The sequence below is a fragment of the Meleagris gallopavo genome, chromosome 2, assembly GCF_905368555.1.
Source record: "Meleagris gallopavo chromosome 2, MGAL_WU_HG_1.1, whole genome shotgun sequence".
Taxonomy (NCBI): domain Eukaryota; kingdom Metazoa; phylum Chordata; class Aves; order Galliformes; family Phasianidae; genus Meleagris; species Meleagris gallopavo.
The window spans coordinates 81,123,065-81,150,448 of NC_139405.1; the positions used below are offsets into that span (position 1 = coordinate 81,123,065).

The 27,384-nt window shown below is 37.1% G+C and overlaps 1 protein-coding gene across 6 annotated transcripts in view; it reads right to left on the reverse strand.

The window, feature by feature from the left end:
• Window positions 1-620: 620 nt before the first annotated feature.
• RIMS1 (regulating synaptic membrane exocytosis 1) overlaps window positions 621-27,384 on the reverse strand; it is a 291,558-nt gene continuing 264,794 nt past the window's right edge. For 5 of the 6 annotated variants that reach the window (XM_085217810.1, XM_085217808.1, XM_085217807.1 and 2 more), the window contains 5 exons: window positions 10,060-10,201; window positions 6,916-7,028; window positions 4,414-4,515; window positions 3,209-3,348; window positions 621-2,855 (listed from right to left, as the gene is read on the reverse strand). In XM_085217810.1, coding sequence (XP_085073936.1) covers window positions 2,637-2,855; window positions 3,209-3,348; window positions 4,414-4,515; window positions 6,916-7,028; window positions 10,060-10,201 — 716 coding nt within the window. In that variant the 3' untranslated portion in view covers window positions 621-2,636. Of the gene's footprint in view, window positions 2,856-3,208; window positions 3,349-4,413; window positions 4,516-6,915; window positions 7,029-10,059; window positions 10,202-18,048; window positions 18,136-27,384 lie in introns of all 6 variants that reach the window. The other variant, XM_085217806.1, reaches the window with a different exon arrangement.

Here is a 27,384-nt window from a genome sequence, read left to right on the forward strand (position 1 = left end):
AAAGTGTTCAAAGTGAGGCAATATTGTCTTTATGTTATTTTTCAGTTGTGATCAGGTATCTGTGGGACATGGAAAACTAAAATCAAACAACATACATAATCTTTAATTCTCTAATAAAATTTAGTGCCAAATTCTGCTCTCAGGTATGTTTCTATAAAGCAGGACCCATAGTGACATTACAGTACAATGGCATATTTCTGGGTTTAGAAAGGGCAAAAGATAAGTTGTTCTCACCTCTTAAAGGCTCGGCCCACACCAAACACTGAGCTGACATGCACCATCCCGCTGGCCTGGTGCGAGCAGGTGCAGCAACACTCACTGCAAATAAACGGATCAGATTTCACCAGATTGTAATTTGGCTAAGTGATTTTAATTGGCCTGCTTCAGTAACTGAGAGCACAGTTTGGCTCCTTTCACGGTGAGAAGGCAGCCAACCAAACACAACTTTCACCAGGCCCCAGATTCTGGTCCCAGATTTCAACATACACTATTACATCGATCAAACGAACCATAGAAGTTACTTATCATTTTACTGTTCCTTAACACATTTCACACAGTCCTGCAGCGAGCAGAATCACAGATGAACCTCAGAACATACAGAGAGCACAACTACTACACTGGACATGAAAAGGAAATTTTATTAAACATGTTTACATAATATGAGTTGGAAGTTCATTTAAAAGCACAGGGGAGTGTTAAGACAAGTGGTCAGAATAGAAAGTTACTATCGAATTATAACTAGTTGGTTTTTGGCCACTAAGACAGAACAGGATCTAGTAGTAGTGCACCAATACTTGAGTTCTTCCTGCTCAGCAGGTCGAGCAGTACCAATCTGTGCCCTATGGAAAGATGGGCAGAGTAATTCCAACGTGTTGAGTAATAATAAATAGTTCACTTGGTGCAGGCAGTATGTCTATGAGTTAAAACCTAGTGTGTACACAGTTTCTACATGTGTTACAACCCCACAGTAGGAATCTACACCAAAATATTTATTAGAAGGAATTTGGTCCATACTACATCACGTTTTCCATAGGGTAAAAAATAAAGTCCATCTATAGACATTTAGCACCAGACTCACAGACCTAGCCTGGCTAAAACCTGCAAAATGTCTATAAGAAAAATGGATGGCTTAGATTTCTTGGTTACTTCAGTATTGTAATTACGAGCAAACTGTACAAGTACATGCAACATACAAGCTGGCCTATGTGGAACTAACATACATTATTAAATAACCTTTTTCATCTCTTTTTACAAAACGTGCATGCAGCTTTGAACAGTTCCAAGTCATGCTGCTCTATTTGTGTGATCACAAAATCGAATGGCCTGTAAAAGGAGGGGAAACATATCAATGCACCTGCAGAATCTGCAGTTTTTAGCACATTTACAGGATATCACAAGGGATTTCAAGGCCAAGAAGAACTCAAATGAATAAAAAGCAAATTGAAATTTGACTTTTTTCTCCAAAAAGTAAGATATCTTGCGTTAAAAAATCAAGCCTTGTGCTTGCATCAATCTCAAAGAAATGTAAACTAAAATTTGATAAAAACATTAGTAAGTGCAGAATATTTCAACTGGAATTTCCAGTGAAACACTGAACAACTCATACCATGCTCTATCCAGGGCAGACAGGTGTGTCTGAAGCGACACACGTCAGAGAAGCCTGGGTACAGCTGAAAGTGTCATATGCTCAATCCATTCCTGGTCAACATTTTGGGAAGTCAAATATACATTTATACACAGAAACATAAGTATTCCCTCTCCATTTCTAGGAGGAAAACTGCATTACCAGTAACATATTCTATGTCAAAATTAAGAATAAAGCTGCTTTATACCAGTCCCCAGCATTAGTTGCAGAATTCTTCAAAATTCTTCCATGCAAAACATCATAAACATAAAAGTTAGTATATATAATGCGAACATATCTGCTTTTTACAAAGAAAAAGTGGCACTGTGATGATTAGTTACTTTTAAGAATATAACCTTGGTTGGTCATTTGTTCTGGGCTCCCACAGGGGAGACTTTGAAGCACCAGAACCAAGAAACGATTTGAACATGCTGGAATCATAACTGGCTGCTGAACACTTTAACGATGCTTACAGAGATATGCTTCAGCCCTTTTTTTTTTGTTTGGTTTAGAAAAAGAAAGGAAGGGTCTATGTTAGCGTTGTGAGGACTTCTACAAAACTAGCAGAATCACATGGCAAAAAACTAGCGGTAGTAACAAATACAGAAAAACTGCTGAAACACCAGGAAGTTAACACTGCTTGAGGGCTCTGTCAAAATGTGAAAAATACAACGTTGTTAACAGAGTGAGAGCTTCCAGTTTGGCTCATATTTGACTTAGTTTGAATCTAAAGATCCCTCTCTCTCTCTCTTTTCTTTTTTTTTAATATTTATTTGTTTGGCTTTGGATCATTATAAGCATCAGTGATAGCTGCTAACAGTTTGGCTGTATGTTATATACTTTTGTTCCGTCAATGTAAGCCGTCTCTTGACAAACAACTCAGACATATTTTTGGATAACTACTACAAGCAAAAACAGAAGTGATTGTCTCTCTCCAATAGCGTTTTTGATCGTGTGAATATCTGGTTCCAATCGTTATCCTGGGTGATGTTTTATTAGGCAGCACCTACTTCTATGACCTAATGCAGGGAGGCCCAGTTGAACTTTCCAGAGACGACTGGGAAGCTCTGCGTGTCAAGGGAGTCAAGGTTGGATCCACTAGTGATGAAGGTGGGAATAATTTATACCAGCCTATTACCACACTGGACAGATCCAATTCCTCCAGAAGGATCTGGGCAACTCCCATGAAGCATTTGTGATCCATTCGGCCATAGTCTCCCCAAACTATTACCTGTAAGAACACAAGATATGGATTCAGCCTGGTTCAAAGAGCCATGCTCACTCCTGCTGTCTGTCATGATGTGTATAGTAAAGAAAATGTTTTTCTTAAGGGTGAATGATTGCTCCCTCTTATGAGAAAACTTAATGGCCGGACAGGAGCAAGAGTCAACAAAAGAGAAATGTTTAATACAGACAGACATTTCACAGGTCGGAAATCACAAGCCATGAGGATATGTTTGCTGATATTTAGAAAATTAAATACTTAGTGAGTTGGAATGGGTTTGCATATCTTACTTAAACTTAAGTAAACATACAAGTGCTTTACCAAAAGATAGCCTAAATTGGGATTTGGAAGGAACTGACCTGAAGGACTTTACCCTGTGGACTTTCATCAAAAACTAGTGTCTGTTGGTACAAAGGATCAAGGGTCTTCCGTGCAATTCTTGTCTTCTTCTTTGCTATACATGCTCCATTTTCCAATAAATAAACTTTGACATATGGAGCTGCAAACAAAACATCATTAATTTTATATTTGGACTTAAAAACTTCTATGTTGCACATCTGAGCTGGAGGATAGATGCCATAAAAGGAAGATGAGTAGAAAGAACACGACATGCTATCTTTGTTGTATAGTCTGAATACAATTACACTTGTTAAATAAATGACACAGACCATAAGGAACCCATTTCATTTTTATAACCCTTAAATTTAACGATCCAAGATGTTACTAAAAACAATTCTGTTTCACTTTTTCACCTGTCATTTTAAAAACACTTTCCTTTGCCAGGAATTAACTGTCTCTGATAGCTAAGCTGGAGTCATTATGTAGGGGTCAGAGATACATCACAACAGAAGACTTAAATATTTCATTGAAAGGAATATTTAAAGCTAAGTCATTCAGATAACACAGACACGAACTGCTCTTTTGTCTTAGGCTCCTAAGGAGGTTGCAAAGTACCATTTTGCCAAAGTGCTATCTAAACAAGATTCCTGTTGTTACAGTGAGCAGTGTTTGTAGCAATTATTATATATCTCTTCTAATGAAGATTTCTATAAATAAGTAGGACATTAAAAATATTCTTATAAAATGATATTTCATTCATTATACAGATTACTGACAGGCACTAGCATAACATGCAAGATTCTTCAAGCACTGCTGCATACAGAAGACTATGACTTGCGGGTCTACTAAGCTGTCTGTTCAGAGCACAGTCATCTGTTCTTCGTCTCATTTTGGTGGGGAACAAACACAAAGGACTTCACGTACATTGATAAAGTACTCCTTTCTGGGAGATATGATTTGCCTAAAACACATGGGAATATTTCTGCAAATGTTCTGTCCAGAATGGGTTTTGAATTGCTAAAACTAATTCCTTGAAAAGTGACATGCAATTAGCAGATGCATGTTATGCAAAGTTGACTGATAACAAGGATATATCCATGCATACATTCCTAGCAAATAAAATGTATTTACACCTAACAAGGTGCTTAAAAAGCCTCCAATCCCCCGTTCACCACATATTTCATATTCCTGATTTCTGTTCACGTATTGTTTACTTTTCCCTTACCTGGGGTAGATTTGGAGCCAGGTTTTTGCGTGAGGCCACGGGCTCTAATGACTTCTACTTCTAACTGGCCCTTTTTATCCACCATGCCAATCTGGATATCACCTGAGGGAGAAGAAGAACATTTTAGAGAAGCAGAACAGCCTGGGAGATATGAGAATAAGAAAGAGAAACAGAAAGGTTAGTGTTCTATTGGTCTGCTCCATGAGTGTGCTTGTCACCTTAAATTTATCTGTCCTTAACCTAGAATTAAATGGGTCTCTGACCCATGGGGGCAAGCACATTTACAGCAACATTTCAGTATAAACATCATCCTTTTCATTTCACATTATGACCTAAAGACTTCTCACACAGGACTGCTGCCTCAGCAGCAGTTCCCTAGCAGTGGTCCCAAATTCCAACAGCCTAAAACCCAAATTCATGTTCAAATATCCCCTCAGCTGGACATTTCTGCCTCCAAGCTGAGATGTAAGAGCTAGGAATGCAACGTCTCTTTGTCTGATTAACAGGAAGGGGAACTGCTGATTGAAGTTCACATTGAACTCTCTGTACCTCAATTGCCTGAGGAGATCCTTTGTGTAAGGCAGATGCACCAACCAGTTGAGGCACACAAAAAGAATAGCTTCAGAGAATGATGCCCTGTCCTCCAGGAACTCGAAAGAAGTGTACTGCAAAGAACTCTAAGAAGTATAAATGTGTCAATTATTCTATTTTTATCAATACTGCATGCCTATTTTTGTTGGGAATGAAATAATGCAGATTGCTAAAACTTGCCTGTGCAGTCAAACTGCTGTTTCCCTGCATGAATTCTGACAAACTACATTTTCTGCAGAAAAATGAAACTCCTTGTTCCAAGACCAATAAAATGCATGGAAAGTTACCTTAACTATGGGCTGACGCTCAAAATGTTGGACCTGTATGATTCCATCTATTATGGAATCAGCTGGGTAGAAATCTAACAGGTCACTTAGAATCAATTAGAACCAATACAGTGTGTAGCTTTGTGACTTCAGTGCAGATAAAGGAACAGTCCATATATCCATGTCACATCTGAATAGGGAAATATTTGAGATTTAAACTCTGAATTAAAAAAAAAAAAAAATAGATAGTCCTGAACTACAGAATTAGAGGGTTCTAGATTTAGAATTACAGCATTTTGAAATGAAGTGGGCATTAGATTTTCGCAAGCTTGTGTAATGGAAGATTGAAGCAGTGGTAATATTTTGCCACATGAGGTATGACAGAGCAGCAGGGAAGGTTTTTACCTATCAGACTTTGCTTGAATAAACATATTTTGTGTTTCATTAAAAATAGTTTAAAGGAAAATTCCAAGAAGCAGTATTAAGACTACATCTCAGTATCGCACAACCAAATAAAAACATGGTACAGGAAGCCAGAAGGGGGAGCAACAATCTGGGTATTTGTCAATGGCAGCAGTATACAGAAGATGTGAAAGATGTAAAAAGTGTGGCAAAATACTTTCCAGGAGGGCTGAAACCTGAGCCCTTAGTAAATAAAACAGTTCAAAGAAGTGAAAATAGACATGACTCAAGGAATCTGCAGAAAAATAGGAGATTAAAGTAAAGATGAAAGAAATTTAGACTCCTGTATTCATACCAGCAGAGTCACTTCGATTTAGAAAATATTCTCACTGATACTTCTGAGAGTGCTGTACTGAAGCACTAAGGTCTTACCATTTCCAGCATGTTTAATGGAGTATATCAAGGACTCCTTGTTTAGAATCCTAAACATGTAGTATTTGAAGCATGCCTAAAAACTGTCCAAGTACAAGCAAAAACATATCAAACCACTCCAAAGACACTTGTACAGTATTGTCCTGCTGCACAGCAATCATACCCTATTCATAAACAAGATACAGCTAACACTAATATAAGGTTATCCAGACTGGTTTGGAGTACTGAGAAAATTGCAGATAGATCCAGACAACTGCTGTAGTAAAGAATTTTGTCATTAGAAACACTGGCTTTATCAATATCTCATAACTGGGTGTTGCAGATGTGGGTAGAAATTTCAGGTTCTGGGGTTACTTCGGGATGAACCAAGCTTGGACAAGTGCAGAGTTTGGCAAGAAACCGTCTTCATATCCAGTATAATCTGTGGTGATCAAATATAAATGCTGAACAGCTGAGATTTCACAGTGATTGGAGAACTCATAATAACTTCCCAGTGGGAAGGAAAGTGCAACTTAATCATAGAATCACAAGGTTGGAAAAGACCTATAAGATCATCTAGTCCAACTTCTATCTTCAAACTGCAAGTGAGATTAACAGACACTTAACATCTGCAGCAATATCGTTTCTCAACTCATTCTGGATGCAAGCATGCTAAAAATACCAGTAGGAATACCAGTGACCAGGTACAGGATTTATCATGTTTACAGTGAAGGAAGCCACTTCATAAAAGCCTTTTTGGTGCTGTAGTCAAGCAGTGCTTTTGATAGGTACTGTTTTATTATTCATCTAACATATAACATAATATTCTCACCCATGGCAGGAGTTGCTAGTGTTTGTCGGCCTACTAATTGTGCAGGTCCAAGTCCATCAAGGAAATCACTGAACTGACTGTCAGCGCCCAGCCGTACCCCAGGAAATATTAAGCTGAAAGAAAGTAAAAGCGGATTAAGCATAAGGTCATGATTAATTTCCATTGTCCTCCAGTATTTCCCCGCAAAATACTCCTTGCACAAGGCAAGCAGCTCAGAATGTGCAACCACAAAGTGTTCTGCAGTGTCATGAAATGCAGAGGTCTATTACTTTACATTCCTGAATGCCTGATTTAATTTTTAATACAATTTTGTACTGATAGACATATCCAAATGTCATCTGCATCAGTTAAGATAAACAGGGAAAAGCAATGCAAACATTAAATGTACTGATTGTTGCAGCTGAAGCCATAAGCTGGCAGATAATACTAGTGGGGATGAGACCTAAACCTAACGTCCACCCTTTTTCAGGACTAAACTGCATTCACATAGACTATATGTGCATTTCCAAACTGCTTTTTTGTAATCCGGAATCTCCACTTTCTTTTGAATGCATATACACTCTCCAAACAATAATAAAACAAAGAAATGAAAAAATTCAGAGAAAGAATAATCCGTAGTGGGGAAACTCAGATTCAGCTTCCCCATCACAGTCAGCAGGAATAGAAGAATGGAGTCTGAACTAAGTCTGGATAGCATCTTACTCAGTAGGCTGTCCACCATTCTGTATCTAATTCTCTCAAAGGAAATTTACTGTTAGATAGACTCAATAAAAAAGTAACAAAATTTCCTATGTAAAGCATCTAGTGTGAAAAGCTTTGTTTTCCAAAGATCAGATTTATGTGATCCATACAATTCACAATAAAAATTATCAGCAAGCCGCAGGTAGTGGGCTACAAAAAGTCCATTCCTCTCTTCAAGACTGATCGCTCTCACAATGTTTGCATAACGATATTGACTGCTTGTAACTAAAACTGACCAGAAAATATCAGCACAGTGCTTTTCATTAGAAAACTTCGATTTACCAAAAGGTAAGCTTTTCACAGAAGTTTAAAGAAATCTCATTCAAGGTTTCTTCAGGTGGAAGAGAGAAAGAACATTAGAAGCCTCCAGTTCAGTCATTAGCCTCCCAGTAATGGCAGTAATCTAACTCCAAGATGCAGGTTCAAGCCTTGTGCTATGCCTGTCAAGTCATCCAGTCTGCTTCTTCCCCCAGTGGCACTACTCACCACTCTTGCAGCTGCTAGGAATAGTTTTTTGCGTGTTTTTTGTCATTTTTCCCCAAAATGCCTGTTACATTTTATTGAAGAATTACTAGCATTGAAAATCGTCAGTGTTCTCATTTTTCAGACACCTCTAAATACACAAATAACAACAAATGATATTAAGTACTCTATTCTCCTTAATAATCATGAATTGCAACTCATAAAACTCTAATTATGGCTCGAGCAGAAGAACATAATGTGATACCCGGGGTATCTACTGTAGGACTCTGTGATTTCAGCTGAGCTATTTATCTGATTGGTATTGCAAAATGCAGGATGAGGCATGACACTACCTACAAATTAACTATGTGACTCTGCAATTAATGGCAGTATCATAATGCACACGCACAAGGAAAGGAAAATTGCCCATGCAAATTTAACCTCCTAATTGCTGTAATTACCTGCCTACTGTAAGGGTGAACTGCAAAGAAAATATTATTCAAGTAACCAAAGTCAAGCTCCTCTGGATGCCTCATCAAAATGATGGGAATCTCATGGGAGACAGGATAAAAATTTCAACCCACAGTATTGCATCCTGTTACAGGAACGTTTCTTTTCCTTCGTTGCAACAAACTATATTTAACTTTTTAACCTGAGTTTTGTTATCCGCCTCCTCTGGACCATTACCCTCAGCTTCCCTTTATAGCCTCTGTTAAATATTACTGTTGTTCTCACTTCACTGGCCTCACTGTTACTTTTCTCTTGCCAGGGACTGGAATAGGGATGTAGAGACCAGGGACAGTGGTTAAGGTTAAGGTCAACTGCAAACTGAGTCAGGGAACAAACGTCAGGCACCCTGATGATCAGGAATCAACCAGAAGACTTTGTAATTCTATCAGTGTGGGGCTCCCATCTCCTCAGTACTGCTCACCAGAAAAATAGGCCAGTCTCCAGACCCTTAAAGGAGGAATTCTTCATTGCCATAGTGAGTGGAGCCCTTTCAGACTGGCAGTTTATGTAGAGAGATGAAGGATAGGAGGATGGAATACTGAAGGGCAAAGGCAGTGCCCTATAATCTGATGATGGAGTAACTGCACCTTTACACTTCTCCTTGCCACCATAATGGCTGACTGGCTCTTCATCCCTCTTAAAAACTATCAGTTGTGTAATAGTGTAAGCATTTAAAAAGATGAAGCCAAAGAAGTCCCTATTGTCCATTTTTTATCCGGTCTGTAAAACAGAATTCCATACCTTCAGTTTTCACTTTTGCAGGGGACAACTTGTAAGAATTCTCCGATGATCACTGAGCCTTTGCACACAAGGTAGAGTCCTATTGGTATCTGTAGGGAGGCTACAGTATTTATTCACACTTTTGTGTCAAATTGCCTTTTGTTATCCTTTCCTAGAGGCTCAGTCATTCAGCAGTGAATGAAAACAGCTGCCCCATTTACCCATAGTTGTGTGCACGGTTTTAGCTGATGGTGCGGTTGAAGTCTGGTTTTACAACTCGTCTGGTTTTACAGTTCTCAATAAGAGACTTGGACCAAGTCCAAACTAAACTCTCTTTGTATACAGTACTACTGAACACAGTTTCAGGGATTTACACACAACATCTGAAGTTTAACTCCAAGTTAATCCAAACACATCTCAAAGACAAGTTTTGTTTGAATAATGCAGTCTGAATTCAGTTCTCTTTTGATGAACAAAATGTCTCACAGGATAGCAGGGAAAATGTGAAACCCAAAAAAGTCCTCTTTCAGTCTCAATCTTCAGTATATTACATGCCCCAAATTGTTTAGTTTTGCTAACATTTTCTCAAGACGAAGAATCTGCACACATACCTATCCCCTCAGCCCAAGCTGGAACCTCTGTTCACATCCAAAGCTTTCTTTAAAAGACAAGAGGTTTTTCTTACATGACTGTACTTTTAATGCCACTTACTTGCCCTCAGAGCTGTAACTATTTATGCTGCCATCGGTGGATTCTCGACTTGGCTGTCGAACCATACGACTTCTCATCTCTGCAGCCATACCTGTCTCTGTGCTTCTTTGTATCGTGCTCTTTAGCTTCTTATTGCCAGCCTCTGAAAGCAGAGAGAAATAAAAAAAGTGTTAGTTAGAATGACAGTTTAGCACAAAGCCTTTCCTTGCAGTTTTCCACAACAGAAGTAATGTGACATCTCTTCTTCAGCTGAAAACTGGTCATGGTTTCTCTGACACCCTCTACTAGTGTGCTATTATTAATCTTTATACAACTAGAAAGCAGACAGGATGACTGTGATAGTGCATGTTAACCATACACTTGGTAAGATGCACCTCGTCACATTAGATTAGGGGAACACAAATTTATGACTGTCTCAGGAAAAAAGAAGGAACAAAACTCTTCATGCATTCAATAGAAAAATGTTAAGCACTAAAATACTTGGTATCAAAAACATTACATATTTTCACACAGCAAAATCCTATTTTTCACCACAAAGTAATTAGTGAGTGTTACATAATTTCTAAGCAGAATAATCTTCTAGGAATCCCTCCGGAAGACGATGAAGTCCACAGAACTTGAGTTTGCAAATGAATGCTATAAAGTAAAGTGCATTTCATGACGTCATTTAACAGCTCAATGTGTTTGGAAAAGTTTCCATCACAGTTTTTTTTAAATTTAAGTTTTAAATCCTTTGAGTTCCACTTGTAAGCTTCCAGGTCATCTTAGAGCAGGGAGAGCTTCCAGTCCCTTCCAGGTGCAGTTCCGAGCTCCAGGTGTAACAGGCAATTCACAATGAATTCTACTTCCAATCTTATGCTCCTAAAGGATGGCAATTGTTTTAAAAATCTTTAACTGAAATACTTCTACCAAAGTCTCTACATAACACCGAAATCTGCGTTGCCTTTAGACTCAGTGCCCTGCTCATTTTCTTTTAATTCAGCCTATCATTCAATGGGTAACACTAATCTCTCAAGAAGCAGTGATATGACATTGTTTCACATGAACAAATGCAGAAACCTTCTCCTGCATTTTCCTCTTCATTTAAGTCATATGTTCATTCACTGTCTGTGAAGTTTCTATTTTCTTTCTGCATTCTGCTTTCAGGAATACCTGGAAAAAAAAATGCTTCTTCCATCTTCACCTGCTACAGAGACTGAAAACTTTTTCACTTTCCTATTTCACACAGACATTGTTGATGTTTGGCTATGATAGATCTTAGTCACACTTCAGACAGAAGCCAGGAATCTCGTAGTTCCACCATAGCTTCAACTTTCTAGCAGATGGCTGGCCTTTGCTCTTGTGGTCTTCAGAGCTGGTGCAGAGTAGGGAGAAATCTCACAGGATAGAGCAGCTCTTCCTCTCCAAGGGTTATCATCTCTTTGGTGCTATCAGAGAAGATGGATAACATGGCCAAAACAAAAAGAAAGAATTTGTATACAGAGTGAAGAAGAGACACTGTCACATCAAAAAAGGCTGTGATTTTTCCTGTTAACTTTCTATGTGAGTGGTTGCTTATTTATGGCCATCCAGAAGCAGGGAAATAAATACCTCTCAGTGGAAGAAATCAGCTACTTACATACAGCCACAGACCTTTTACTTCCTTCTGAGGGCAACAGTTCCGTGGTTTTGCTGTGTGCTTTTGCTGCAACTTATCCAAATTTCCAGTACTTGGTGAGTTAAAAATGCATTATTCAGTGCCTTGAATCATGGAGAAGACTGGGCTAGACGAGGTAGAGCAGGATCCACTTCCAGAGAATGTAGGTGGCTGTACAAGGTACTTCATAAAACTTAAGTGACTTGAAATATAGGAAAGCATAATACAACATTTTGAACCTATGCTTTACCTTAAAAAAAAAAAAAAAAAAAGATAATGTGCACACCCATAATCTAGCATGTCAATGCTGAAACATACGATGAGCATCAAAAAATAATCAAAAGGCAGTCTAAGATATAAAACCCACAAGCAGATTCTTACAACAAAGAAGAATTCTCATATTTTCAGTAGATATGTATTTGCCACCCATGTTGTCTTTTACTTCTCTCTTCTCTGAAAGTGTCTCTGTTTCCATCTGTTCCCACAGAGCAGGTCAGATTATATAGTTTAAACCCTGCAATGTTTACTGCAGCCAGCTAGATCAGACAGCATGACCAGAAAGATAAAATACAGTAGAGCCTGAAAAGCAAGCATCTGAATGGAAGTGCCTGTGAATATTTATGGCTCACAAAACTTGAGTGATGAGACACTAAAGGAACAAGACTATCATGACCTTGGCACAAGGCAGGGAGAGAGATGCTGATTCAGCCCACCTGAACAACGTGGTGGATGTGGAAATCCATTAATGAGAGACAGTTAGCTTGGAAAGTGTAATAAAAAGCAGATTCATAGAAATAATCATTATACACATTTCCACTGACTAAATTAAAAAACAAACAAAAAAACCCCCATGATTTAAGCTCAGAGCACAACAGAGACTGGAAATTGCAGGTGGTTTGTCATGTGAGAGTAATTTAATATTACCATGGATAAAATTCATGTTGCTGCTTGAACATGCTTATTAGCACCACAGATGTCAAATGCACTGACTGTGCAGGACAAATCCTTGCACAAGCCCACAGTTTCATCTCACTGTGCAGTATATATCAGATTGTCTGCTTCTGAGTGCTTTAAAGTTGCTGCTCTCTGCCTTACCGTTCTGGATTTCACTTCTTTTTTTCTCCATCAACATTTGTTTTTTTGGTTGAAGATAAAAAAAAAAAATCTTTGCCTCCTCCTGTAACTGTAACCAATATTTGCAATGTTACTTTGGAAAATAAGCGTCATTGTTCAGATTTTATTTTACAATCTCAATCTTAATATTCTGCAGTACAATAAAATATAACATAAAAGTAACCCAAGACAGAATGGCAACTTTATGGCATAAAGAGAATTGCTTTTGCCCAGGACTAAGAACTGAAACACACATTTTATGGGTTTTTAAAGTTTTACGCAGGTCAGTTATGCACATCGTCGGTGGTTTTGTTTTTTTCTTTTTTTATGCCTACTGCAGCACAAAAAGAAATGAGAACAATTTATCTCAGCAGCACACTCTGGTAACCTTCTCAGGAAAGCCTTGCTCTGCACGGCATGAAGTGGTTAAAGCAGAGCTGAGCTGGGACCTTCTACTATTTCTGGAGGGGGTCAGGTAATGCGGAGTCTCTCTGGGGTGCAGCTTCCAGTCCTGGATTGACTGCACAATGGGATGTGGGATCTGATCAACTACCAGTTTTACTCTGGCTCCTTGCAATGTGTACTTTTCTCAACTATCATTTTTGTATTGTATTCAGGCTAGCAGTTCTGCATATAGCTTTGGAACCCTGTCTTTACATGAAGAGTAGAAAATTATTCATTAAAAATTCATTAAAAATTTAAGTTCAATATCTACGCCGTGATACACTGAGAAGATTTTCTACTCTTGTCTGAATATTTATTGGAGAGCACTTGGTCCTGATGCTGATTTGTATTAGTTTGATATGTACAGTTAAATCTTATAATATGTGACAGTTATTTGCCTGCACTGTATAAATTGCATTATACTCATTGTGCAGACTGAAGATAAACTGTCTCTATGTTGAATACCATCTAGGGGAAAAATGAATTCCAAAATGTGCTGTATAATTCTATCCGCTCTGTCTATTGTGTAAGGCTTTCTTCAAGCAGAAATGCAGATTAATGTGCATAAATTCCATTCACCCAAACACATAGTTTAACAGGTATAAGCTGGAGAAAAACGATTACAGAGCAATTGTGATAAACATTTTTGCAGGTTTGATAACAAATGCAAAAGGATCATAAAACAGTCATCTGCAGCTGTAAGACATACTTGGCTTGCACACTTTTTTGCCATTCATTATCAGTCCTCTTGTAGCAGCCCTGCTACAACACACCAACGAGCATGTGGCATTTGCTGGTTCATTCTACATCTTTTAGAGCTTATAGTGATTTTTTACTCTAACAAGAAAAATGTTAATGCAATTGATGCATTCCAATTTCTGTACTTTTTAATCACCTCCAAACATAGCATCCAGGGGAAAAAAATGCTACTGACAACAGAATTATATTAGCAAGAAAGTGTTAGTGATAGTACCTATTGAAACAGGATGGCCTACTAGAGATACCTCAAGGCTAGATTTACATTTCTACAGGCATTCAAATCAGAGAGAACAATGCAAAGACAAACAGCCCCAAATCACTTGTATCCCTGTAGAGTCATGACTGCTCACTGTGTCACCATTGGCCTGGCTCTCTATGGTCTATGTATGTGCCCTTAAACAAAACTGCCACTTTTGCCCTTTTTTCAATATAAGAAGTCTGAGAATATCTAAAGGAGATGTGCCACAGTCAGCTGGAGTTAAGTTTTGATGGTGCAATGTAAAAGTGTATATTTGATGCCATGGGACATTTGGGAATATGCAAGGACACAAACTTGGTGACTTAGTCAATAGGATGCTTTTAGAGATCTGTGTAGGACAAAAAAATGACATGGATATTTGTACTGCTGATGGTGAAAGAGATACCTTTAGAATTGCCCAGAATCTCACCTGAGAACAACTAGTTAGATATCACAAAAAAAAAAAAGAAGCAAATACACACACAGGTATGTAGTATGTAAAACTGATGACCCATTCAAAAGAACCCTAAAGAAAGCAAAGCATGCACCATTGCTCAATCCACTAAAGGAAGTGATAACAAGCCAGGTGCTGATAATATCATTGCATGACTCAAGGGCAATTCAAGGTTTCAAGCATGCTCATTCGCATGAGGAAGAAAGCCTAAAAGAACTACAGTTTCAAGCCAGCTCTGACTGCAGCCTGGCTGGGCTGTGGCCATATTGTTGGCCTGCATGTTGCCTGTGTGACCATGTCACACCAGGAAGACTATGCTGAAATATCATGGGTCACCCTCAACTGAAGGAACTATGAGAAAACGAAAGTCAAAGGGCACATTTTCTTCTGGTCCTTTCTAACATGTTACTTTGCAGCCCCAATTTTGACTGCTGGAAGACCTGCAGAGTTACAAGTTGTGCTGCATCCCACTCACTCCGCATGTAACACATTTTAACAGCAACAAATTCTGTTTGCACATGAATTGAAAAACTGCCCCTCTGATAGTCCTAAAACAGTTACAGAAATAAAAGAACAAATAATTTTAAGTCCATTTATTCTTTTACATGTGTACATCTCTCACATGGACACAACACAAGACTGCTCTCAAAGACTGAAAGTGCAGAGTGGCAATGCATAGAGGACAAATAGTTAAAAAGATACACAAATGTTCCCTAGACTTTTATCCTAAAACACTCCACCGTATTTTCCATTTTGTGTGTTTTGCCATATTTTCCTGAATAAAAATGCTCTTTATGAGAAGACATCTCAAATATTCCAGGAATAGTCTGGAACTGTTACTTCCAACCACCGCATAAAGAAAGAAGAATACAGTTTGTATTATGTGGTATTTGACCCCAAGGTTTGAAATCCATACCTAAAACACTAAATCCTTTTCCCCATTTATATTTATTAAGAGAAATCTACAAACAAAATGTATACTGTAATAAATAATAAAACTTTCTAGAAAGAATATTTACCTTTTCAGCTGAGTTAAATTGTTAAGATAGAACTTTTTGTCAGGGAAAAAATGTATCTCATAACTATATTCATAAATTCACACATTCAGTTGGAAAACCAATTTCATTCCTATTAACTTTTTTCAGGTAATACAAAAAAGATCACGTAAGTAAGGCTGTTACATAAAGATTTTTTTTTTCCCTTATGTGTTTAGAGACCAAAAAATAAAATGCACCAAGCCTAACAAAAGGTTTGACTGAAATGCTGTTAATAAATATCTTAATGTTTGGGTTTTGAACACTAAGTCACTTGCAAAATATATAGCACTGCAGCAGTTTTTTTCCTACATTACTCATTGAAGAGCTAACTTGCAAACTCAGACTCTTAAAAGTTTGCACTTAGATTTCAAAAGAAAATAACTTCACTTACTCAGTAGTTCCTTCTGACAACTACAAAACTGATGTAGTATTTTCAGAATGAATGTCAGGAACTGCTTAAGATCCATGTTCAAAGTAAAAGTAAACAAAAACTTGAAAAGTCAGGCCATGATGTATTATCTGACAATGGCCTTAAAATTTATGCAACTGCTTTTGAAAATGTTGCCTCCTTAAGATGGTGTTAAGCTTATTTACTAAAAACAACGTGAAACCAAGCATGTGGTTATGTACGATTATCTTTAGAAATATGATTTTCCCATGTTGGAAAAATAACCAAACTACCAAGTCTAACCAGGGCATATGTATCTTAAGGAACATCTTCAGAAGATCAGTTATGACTTCTTAAATGACTGGTATTTTTTGTCCAAAGATTTCCAAATTAATAGTTTTGTCCATACACAAATGAGGTGAAATGAACTGCTGTCTGACAAGCCAAAATGAGGCAATCAGTGATGATATATGATAATGAGCTTTTACTGCTGGGATTGCACTAAACACTTTATAAACATACAGAAGTAACAGCACCTTAATTACCTTGTTCACATGTATGAAAAGTGCTATATAAAATCAGAACATGTAAATGGATGCAATAATAAGTACACATATGCCCAGTTCTTCAACTCTTAAAACTTTATAAATTAAATTAGTAACATAAACAAGTCACATTTTCAACAAATTATTTACTATATAAACAGTTTATAAAATTTCAAGTACTTGTTTTTTATATACCCTTGAGTAGTCAGTCTGGAAAAGAAAGACATGGAATGAAGAAAGAAGCTCAGAGAGCTGTTTGCACTTCAACGTTAACATTTTTACAGCAAAACACAGTGTTACAGTGCTCCCCTGTTTAAGACCAGCCAGCTCCTAGAAGAGAATTGGCATATGGCAGAGAGAAATCATCTGTCCACTGAAAAGGTCTTGGGACACAGCTGCCAGTTAATACAGAAAAGGAGAATGAAACTGTAGTTCAGAAGAAAGTAGAAGAGAAACTTCAGATAAACTAAAATAAAATCATATTCCTTTAAGGATTCAAACATATTTAAATAACTGTATAATGTCCAGAAGTAGTTTTCAGTTATGTGCTGTCGTTTCAATTTTAGTGAATGAGACTTTTTAAAATAAGGGTCATCATAATTACAAACACTTTGGCACTGATCATTCTAATCACAAAATGACAATATAATGGTTAAAAGACAGTATCTTACCAGAGAGTATCAGCTATAGCCAATTTATAAGACACCACTAATAAGAAAGCTTACTATTACTATCTATCTTCAAGCAGTTTCTTGAGAAATATTTTTAAAAAGTAATGAAAACCCAGAGCCCACTTCTTTTAATAGTTTTCATATGAGCTTTAAGTGGAAATGTTTGCCAAAACCACTGGTACCAAAGCATCTTCCAGGAAAAATTATGTTACATGCTTTTTTTGTGCAACTGATTAGTTTCTGAATAATAAGTCAGCCCTAATTTAACAGCACAAAATGCTAACCAGGACACATTACAGTCCTCTCCTTTTACTCATGACAATTACCACCCTCATAACCAATGTCCATATTCTGCATCTTTCCTGCAGTTTGAGTTGTTTGGACTGCAACTTTCAAGTCCTTCAAATTTTATTTCACCACTACCAGCATTTCCAGGTCAGTATTACATTTCCTTTCAAAAACATTACTAACCTGCCTTTAGAGAACATTTCCAGCCTACCAAATCAATGGAATAGCAAACTGACATAGGCTTATTTCATTGCACAGCTATAACCACAGCTTAACACACGCTGCTAAATGAAAGTACTGTATAGGTTCATCACAGTAACACACAGAAAATACAGGCTTACCTCTGGTTTAAGCAAAATTAAGCATTGGCTGCAATATAATCCTTAGCAAGCACCCCGTATCTAGAGTAGCTTCACCTTTGTTTAAATATCTTGTGCTGTTCCTGCGTAGAACAATCTCTGGAGTTGCCTCTCCCTCTCTTCCAGCCCCTTGGCACCGCAGCACTGCGAGGAATGATCAAGTTGCTTCACTCACAAGTTCCTTTTACAACTGTGATTACATTACAGGGCCTTGCAGCAAAAAAAGTACTGAACTACCTGCCAGCAAGCATTTCATAATATATTGCCCAAAGGTTCAAAAATTCACTCAGCTGTGTATTTTCTAGTGATGTGCAAGTAGAGAGGAGTACAAAATATTCTTGGCAACCTTGTTTGATGCATTTTTTTCTTGTTGTTGTACAGAACTGGATGAGGAAAGTCAGATAAACCCAGAAATGCATTTCTTTGTGATGGAGGTTTTGACTCATTCTACATGAATTTCAGTACAAAACCAACCAAAAGACTGTGAAACTAAGAAAGCACCATCAGTACTAATGTACAGTTACACTGCAGAAAAGCCTTAGTGATGTTACTGAGAGGGGCACTCCAGAGTTATTCGCTGCTTCCTAAGTGCCTACCTGTATTATAAGAATAGAACTTCATTATTGAATTATTCCTTTTATCTTTACACATCATTCTGAGGAAACAGACATTACCATGTAATTATTTCCACGCCAAATTGTTCAGTTTATCTGATATTCAATTCCAAAAATGTAATATATTTTTTTCTTGCAAGTGGTTAAGAATCAATTCATTTAAACACTTTTGAAAACTTGGTAGTCAAGCATTACAGAGACTGATCTGCTCACTCCCTTTTAAAAAGAAAGAGGAAGATATCCAACCTACTGTACATAATCACAATATTAGGATGATCAAAGATAAGGGAAAGAGGAAAAGGAAATGACTCTCAAAAAACAAAAAAAACAGACAAACAAAACCAAAACAAAATATAAAAAAGCTATTTCAAGAATTATTATAACGGGCAAAAAATGAAAAAAAAACAAAAAACCAAAAAACATGCATGCAGTAAATTTCTCTCTAGTGGATGATTATGTGAAGTTGCCATAGAATCCTAGAATCATTTAAGTTGGAAAAGACCTGTGATTTTACAGGTCCAACCAGCCACCTCACTCTACAAGTCTGCTGCTAAAGCATGTCCCTAAGTGCCACGTTCACACATCTCTTAAACAAATCCAGGGATGGAACTACCCACTTCCCTGGGCAACCTGTTTCAATGTTTGACCACTTTCCTGAATAAATTGTTCCTGAAATCTCATCTAAATCTGCCCTCGTGCAATTTGAAGAACTTTTTACAGTTAAATTCTGATGATTTAAAGTGCTGTAAAATGAGTAATGAGAAAAGTGACATGAATATATAGCATCTTTCAGCTAATGAACATTTATCATTACTTATGGGTGCAGGTACTGTTCCTAACAGCTGCAAAATCCTCCGACAGGATGCAGTACATCTCATGCAACACCCCAGCAGAAACTTCCAGGTTATTTTCATTGCGTAAGTACAGATTTCCTACATGGTGCAACACTTGAAACAATCTGTACGTTCTTGTTCTGTAAAAAGTCACTTTTCAGAGGTCAGAACAATGCAATGTCCATACAATGGTACTGCAGGAATGCAGTACTATTGCTGCTAACGCCAATGTGCGTGTCACCTTTCTGAGTCATGCCTTCTGCATGTGCATGGCAGGGACCCCATGCCCAGGCTGTCATTTGCAGTGTTAATGTCCAGCAGATTTATACAAAGTGCTCGACTAGTGTCAAGTATGCAGGATGCTTTCTCTCATGAAGGCTTTTGCTTGAAGCCAGTAAGCCTGGAAGAAACTGAGGTTTAAATAAAAATGGAGAGAAGGCTTTCATGCTGTATGTTCCCAGAAACCATTTGTGGGACCCATTTTGGTCACAGCCTTTCCTCCCAGTCCCAGGAAAAATCATCTCTTGTATTTCTTATTAGCTGTTTGACCTGCTGTTCCAGATCAGCACTGTTTGCAAATCACTTCTATCATCATCCATGACCATTCTAAAGTTTCAGCAAAAAGCAGAGCAATGCTCTTCTTCAGCCAAGGCACCTATATTAAGGTTTAGACTGTTTTTCAATTTATTTTGTATTGCCTTTGAGTGCTGTTTGAATTGTGCCAATGGAAAGTCCCAAGCAAGCTATGCTGTGGTGATGTAAAGACCTACTCTTCATATTTGAGGCTGACCCAGGTAACAGCCACAAAACTATTTTATATTACTTACAACAGCCAGTATGTAAAAACACCTACAGAGCTGGGCAGTGGATCTGTGCTAGATAAACACTGCATAACTACAAGATATAATTGTTCCCCTTGTGTTTATATTATTGGAAGTGGACAACTGTACACAGAGACTCAGTTTAGAGACAGATCGTTCAGCCAAAGTTCCCAAATGAATGCTCCAGAATAACCCTGCTAAGAAATAGTAAGGTTTGCAGCCAGTATGGCTGTTCTGTGTCTTCCATCAAAAAGGCACAGAAGAAAACTATTGACAAAATGGAACGGTTCAACCGCACTACGTACAGACACCAGCATAATAAAGTTGCCACAATGTCAGTATTGCTTTTACTCCTGTGCAAGGGAGGGAGAAATGTGAGATTGCAGGATTTTTTACACCACCTCTTTTTTTTGCCATTAAAAGTGAGTTCAGGTTATTTTCACAGCCCCACGTAGCTGCCCATTTCTCAGTCCACTCAGCTCTCCCTATTGGGTTGAAAACTTAGTGAGGAAGCAGTTTCCTTTATCAAAGGCAAGGGAGAAGAGACAACAGTCAATGGAAAGGTACTAACGGAAGTCAGTGTACTAACACAAGCAGAAAGGTTGTAATGTTTTCTGCTAAGTTTTGCTAAATTTACACTACAAAGATAGTTGATTTGTGTAATTCATCTGTTACAAACATGTTACAAAGCTAAGAAATATAATCATGAAAGAGAATTATTAGATATTATAAATGAACATCTGTGACTATCTGAGTTAAAGTCAATTAATACAAGCAGACTACAAGTATTTACTGCATTTTAAAGCTCCTGCAAACACAAGACGGGGTGAGCAGGAAAAAGTAAATGAAATAGTGCTAATACTGCATGCTTTTATAGAAAAAAAGGGAACAATCTCCCAAAACCTCTACTGATTTCTGAAATGAAAACTCTTGCAGACCTTTACACCAACTAAACAAAAGAACTACTTGCACTAGATTTTTTTTTTTTTAATGCAATTGTGAAGGCATTTTATCAAGTTCAATGATCAAGTACACATTTCCTGAAATAACACCATACCTGCAAATATTGCTTCACATATGCTATTAAGAATTGGCATTACAGTACAGTATGAAGTCAATACCTTCAAATCATTTAACAGCAATTTGTATCTCTCTGTATAACGCAAAAGCAGAGACTACGATTTAAATTTTCTTACTGTTCTGATATAAAGAGCACTGACAAGCTTATTCCAAATACAGTGATGAAAATCGTCTTAAAATAATAAAGTGAAAAACAAAAATTGCATATGAACATCAGCACCAAATAAAAGGAAAATGGTAGCAGAAAATTAAACAACTCTGTATGAAGGGAAACATTAAAATCCACATCCTAAAAACAAATAAGAAAGTCTAAAATAGTCAGTTTGAACCCCAGATTCCAAGACTGAATTTATTTGCAGATTGCATATAGAAAGATGATCACCAGAGTACATGCCACAAAGTGAAATTAAAATAAACAAACTTTATTTTCATGGTTCTAGGCTTACCATTGGTTAAACAGAGGTTTAGTATTGGTTAAACAGAAACTTGCCTTTTAGAGTAAATTTTGTCTGTATCTTAGCACAGAATAACTCAAGCCAAGTCGTACTACATCCTTCCATAGATTTCAGTATATATATTAGCTCATGGATGAAGATCATAAAATAAAAAAAGTAAAACAAACTTGCCTTTCATAGCAGGATTACACCATAGTGCTTGAATCTTGCAGAGCTAATGGTTTGAAGGTCAGGCTCTTTGGAACAGATGCACTAATCTCTTATTATCTGTATATTATACAAATGAATTCAGATAGTATTTTTTCTTGGACTGACACATAAAGCTCTATTTGCTGCTCAGGATTAATCTCATCATTAATGAGAGTGCTTCTTTTTGAGTGTGTTCACACTGTGAGAGGTTAGTTGTTACTGCGTGTAAGGCTATATAGAATTGTTATACAAACAGCAATGGCCGGTTAGTTAAACTGTATGCAAAAACAGGACACGTAAATTCTGTGCAGGTAACACATCAGCAAAATAAGGTTTAAACACAGTAAGTGCATAGACAAAAATATTGCTCTATATAATAATACGAATGAAAATCACATTGGGCAAAATATAAGATCAAAATACAACCTGTCCCTATGACTATGATATAATCTGAAGGAAACATCCAATTTTGATACTATAGCTGCTAAAAATTATTTGAATTTATTATTCTTTCATACATTGTGTCTGATTGCATAAGTTTTCAGCAGAATACATACAGCTCCTATTTTTTTCTCCAGCTTTAAAAATATGTATTTAATATTTTCAGAAAAAGAATACATTCTAGAGGCATCTATTCTTCTCAAGTCAAGAACTTCCAGTGTATGGGCAGAAAAATTCTCAAAATTATTCCTTTTTTCTTCCACATAAATTTTTAAGCAAAATAAGTTCTTCTAACCCTAGATGAGACACCATTATCCAGTGATCTTCTTTTTCTCTCATGAGTGAATATGAAGTTGGGAAAATAAAGATGTACAATGAAGAACAAAAGTGTTTCAAAGGCTTTAACTTTTCCATAAATACTTCTGTCATATTCAGAAGAACTTTGGTCTACATAGGTCCATTGACTATATCAACATAAACGTGAAAGCATGAGAAATTCAAAAGAAATCCAAAGTGCATGTTCCTATTGACTCTTTTCTTCTACATCTGGAAGAAAGATTTTTCTTATGTCTTTATTCACAAAAGCAACTCTCACCAAGGTCCACATTCATCTTGTGTAGATCTCCATGGGACTATTTCTTGTGAAACATGCGTAGGACTGGATCTCACCCTCATTTGGACACTTTATGAATCATATTTAAATAAAACTACCAACATGTTTGTAATGTGACCACTTCAAAAGTGATGAAGGCAATGCATTTAGAGACCAAAGTCAACTTTTCCATAAAATTCTGTTCCAGTATAATATGCCTGTAACTTGAAAATAATTACAATTACTTATTTACTAGGATATAATTCATATAAAGTAACATTATGTTTTAAACACAATCTGTAATCAGTTCTTCTACTAATACGTATAATGAGTTTATATTGTGCTCTCTTCTATTCACCCCAACAGCAGAATAATAAATAAAGCACAATCCCACAATAAGGGTGAAATTTTGGTCTGTTTTTCTTCAGAGTTTGCAAAGGGAAAGATGGACACTGGCATACACCTCAGCAACCTCATATCAAGCCATCCTCTTATTCAGGAAGGCAAGTGACCAAAGCACATTCAGGCATTTTGTAAAAATAACTCATGACTGTGATAAACGTTATGTTGCTAGAAATACTGCTGATCTGAATATAAAAAAAAATAAAGAGTTTGGCACCATATTATCAAATAAGACAGCAAGAGACATTATGCAATGTTTGGAAGTAAAAGCATGAGCTGAAGGAAAGAAGATATGTAAATTTTCAAGTCTTCTCAGAGATTGATGAATCTGTTTGTAATTATTTTAATTTAATTAATGAGCTGTTCACACAGCTTACACTTTTCTTTGTAGTTCAACCAGCTTTATCATATCAAAATATTTTATGGATAACACTAAAGAGGTGTCCTGACTCTGACTGTAGCCAATATATACTTGTATAGTGATATCACTAAAAAATGTCAAGTAATCAGGTAGCACTAATTGCTGATTTAGCTATTTCTGCACTGCAGAATAATCCATATTATTAACCTACAAAACAGGTATTTCCTAGCAGAGTATTTCATTAAAAATTTGAAATAGAAACATTTTCACCATGAAGATGCAAGAAATGAAAATGCTAAATGAGGCCAAAGATGGACATACACACAACCCACGTTATATCCCAGCAGTACAGAGGTGAGACCTACTGTAATATATTGAAGGGGCTAAACATTATATTGCTTTCAGTCATGGATTCCCATTTCAAGAAGGCTAATACTGTCCCAGTTCAAATTGTAAACATTATTAAGCATATTTAATATATATGTAATATACAGCTAAGCTCTAACGTATGGACAGTTAGGGTCCCATGGCAACTTTCCTTAAACCAACACCCCATTTCTATAGATTAATTGCATGCACACGTAGTCACACACAAATGTGAAGAATCTGCAGGCACTCTGGCTTCTCTGATTTCCAGGCATGCCGAATAATGCCAGTGAGATTACTACATCTCCTACAATGTAGTTGTATGTACTTTAAACAGTTACAAATATTTTTAATTCGGTAATTACAGCCAGAAGATTTGAGGAAGGCTTGATTCCCCCACAGACCTCCAGAGGGTCACTTCCAGCCCTTGAGTTGCTCCTCAGTAGAATGACACAACGGCAGTTACCATTCCTTCATAAAATCCTTTGAGGTCTATGGCTGCCAAGACCACAAAGAGCAAAGAACCATCACAGATATTAAGAGATCTGAGGAACTATAAAACTCAGAATACAAATGAAGAGCACATAAAATAAATTGCACCACAAAACTAAATTCAACAGTACATGTTTACAGAGTATCCATGGCAGTTCTTGCTTCAGTTCGGATTGCAAAATGGTTGGTGTACTGCCTGCTACTGAATGTCTGAACAGGATAGAAAATGTTGGATATCAATCAGAAAAAATAAACAGAAAGGTCCACCCACTTATACTACAAAACACTTATCAAGTTCCCAAATGTTTAAACCCTGAAATCAATAGCATTTTTCAGAATCAAGCTCACAAGAGCAATTGATTTCTTAAAAATTAGCATATAACACCATCCAAGATAACTTCTGATACATAAAGAGCAGCCACCTGCACATGTAACACAATGAGTAGCATGCCTATTGGAAAAAGAATGGTCTATGAGTGAAAAAGATATGCTCTGATGCAGGGCATCAAGGTTCACTTCTCAATTTTGCTGCCTCATTTTGTGCTCAGTTATTCTAAAAAACATTAATGATCCTACTTATCCACTGTACACTGCTTCTGTGGTAACTATTGCCAATGTTGTAGCGATAGGGTAGAAGATAGCCAATATCTTACATGTCACCATAGCCTCATCAGCCTTCCTTTTGGGTTCAACCACTGATCCAACTGGATGTTTGATTTGCTTCATTGTTTCTCTTTCTCAATTTCAACTAAAATCCAAGTCACCAAAATACTTTTTTTTCTTTCAGAACAGATTATGTGAAATGATATGTAAAACACAATATTAAAACGATAGTAAAGAAGTATGGTATGAATAAAAGCAATAACATGTAGAAAGTTTCTTCCTCCAGCAGAGCTAAGATAGCTTCTTTATCCCAGCACCAAACAATAGCAGAACTAGATGAATAATGAATAATACAGTGCAGTTTGCAATGCTCTCCCCTTGACATTCAAAGACTAAACAGAAAACTATTACCCAGCCTTTAAGAATAGTGAACATATTTACCTTTTCATCATAAACAAGGCATCAAAGGACAGTGCTATTGCATATTCTGCTTGACTGACAGCAATACATGAAAAGGCTTGAATCATGACAGTAGTACTGACATTAATTCTTATTAAGAGTTACAATAAATTTACAATTCACTATATTGCTTCCATCTACGGAGGTATTCAATCTTCAGTTTGACTGGAATTATTCATATTAATTACATAGCACTAATTTTGATGATGACATTTGCTTATGAGAAAAGACATTTAAGAGGTGCATGAGATAAAAATCTTCCTCCTCTAGCTTCTTAAAGCCTTCCTATGGCTTCCTATGGTGGTACTTTTCTTCTGAGGCTGAAACTCTCCTTTCTATAAATATATCATGCAAAAAGTAGATGAAAAGATATATAATAGACACAGAGAGACATGTAACTCCTAATTAGCACACACACAGTGACTTAGAAAACTGCTGTTACATCTACCATCAAATCCTGCAGTTCTTACAGACTGTGAACAATCAGCAGAGCAGATGAAGGAAGCGTCTTTCAAGGCAGAGAATTTACTCCATCTCAATAAGATCGTTATTCCATCTCTCACAAAGTTAGTGAGAAAACTTAAGACAGTCATACCAATGAAAAAACTCACCCAATTTAAAAAAGTGGTCATTTCATTAGCAGTGCCAAATAGACTCTCAAATGTGCAAATTGAACTCCGTTGTCATGCAGGAAGATGAAGTTTGAGCCTGACACTGCTGCGTTGTTCGCTTATTGCAGGCCAAGCCTCAAGAAGACAGAAGTATCTAATATTACAGAGCTCAGCATCTAGATAATTGCTTAAGAACTCTTCTACCTAGGCAACTCTGCTCTGTGCAAGCAGGGCAAGAAGAAACCTTAGAGTCTTCAAAGGAGAGTCAAAGCTCATGGCAGCAGATGACACTGCTATTTAGAGCTCTGAATGAAAGGAAGCAAGGGAGGAGCAGAAAGAAAGGGGGATGCAATCAAGATAAGTAAGACCCATCTTGCTGAATTGGGTATGTCTATAGATCACTACAGACTCCCTTAGAGCCTGTAGAGAAAAAGAGTCATTTTAGGCTACTGGACAGAATGTACAAAAGTGCACATTTCTCTCCTCTGTCTAGAAATAAAGCCTGAAGTGAAGTGGCAGCTACTTTGTACACACCTACACTTGCCCAAATTAATCCCACTCTGTGCTTACATATCTTGGTCTGCTTCCTCAAAGGATGGTGCCTAACTTCTTGTCATTAGCAGGGTTCCTGCACTCTAGGCCACAACCCAGCTCCAACTCCTGAAGTACAGGTTATACTGCACAGTACACAGGTGTACTGAAAAAGCATGACTAGAGAGACATGAACACATGAGATTCCTTGACAAGATAAATAGCAGATGAAATTAGATTTGTCTGGAAGATCTGTACTCAAGTTTTTCTAGATACAGCCTCAGATTTTACCCCCAGAGACAATAAAACACATAAAAACAGAATCCCTATGGTGGTCACATACTAGTTGAATAATTGTTCTGAAATCTAGTACAAAGGTAAAACACACAGTTTTAGAAAGAAGTTTTACTATCTTATGAAACTTGATAAATGAAAGAACTTTGGAAAATGGTTTTAATGCTGCTGAATAAAGTCCTGATAATTTTCAGTGTCATTGATAAAGTAGCTTAACAGAGATGAGCAACACTGGGATTTCGTACTTAA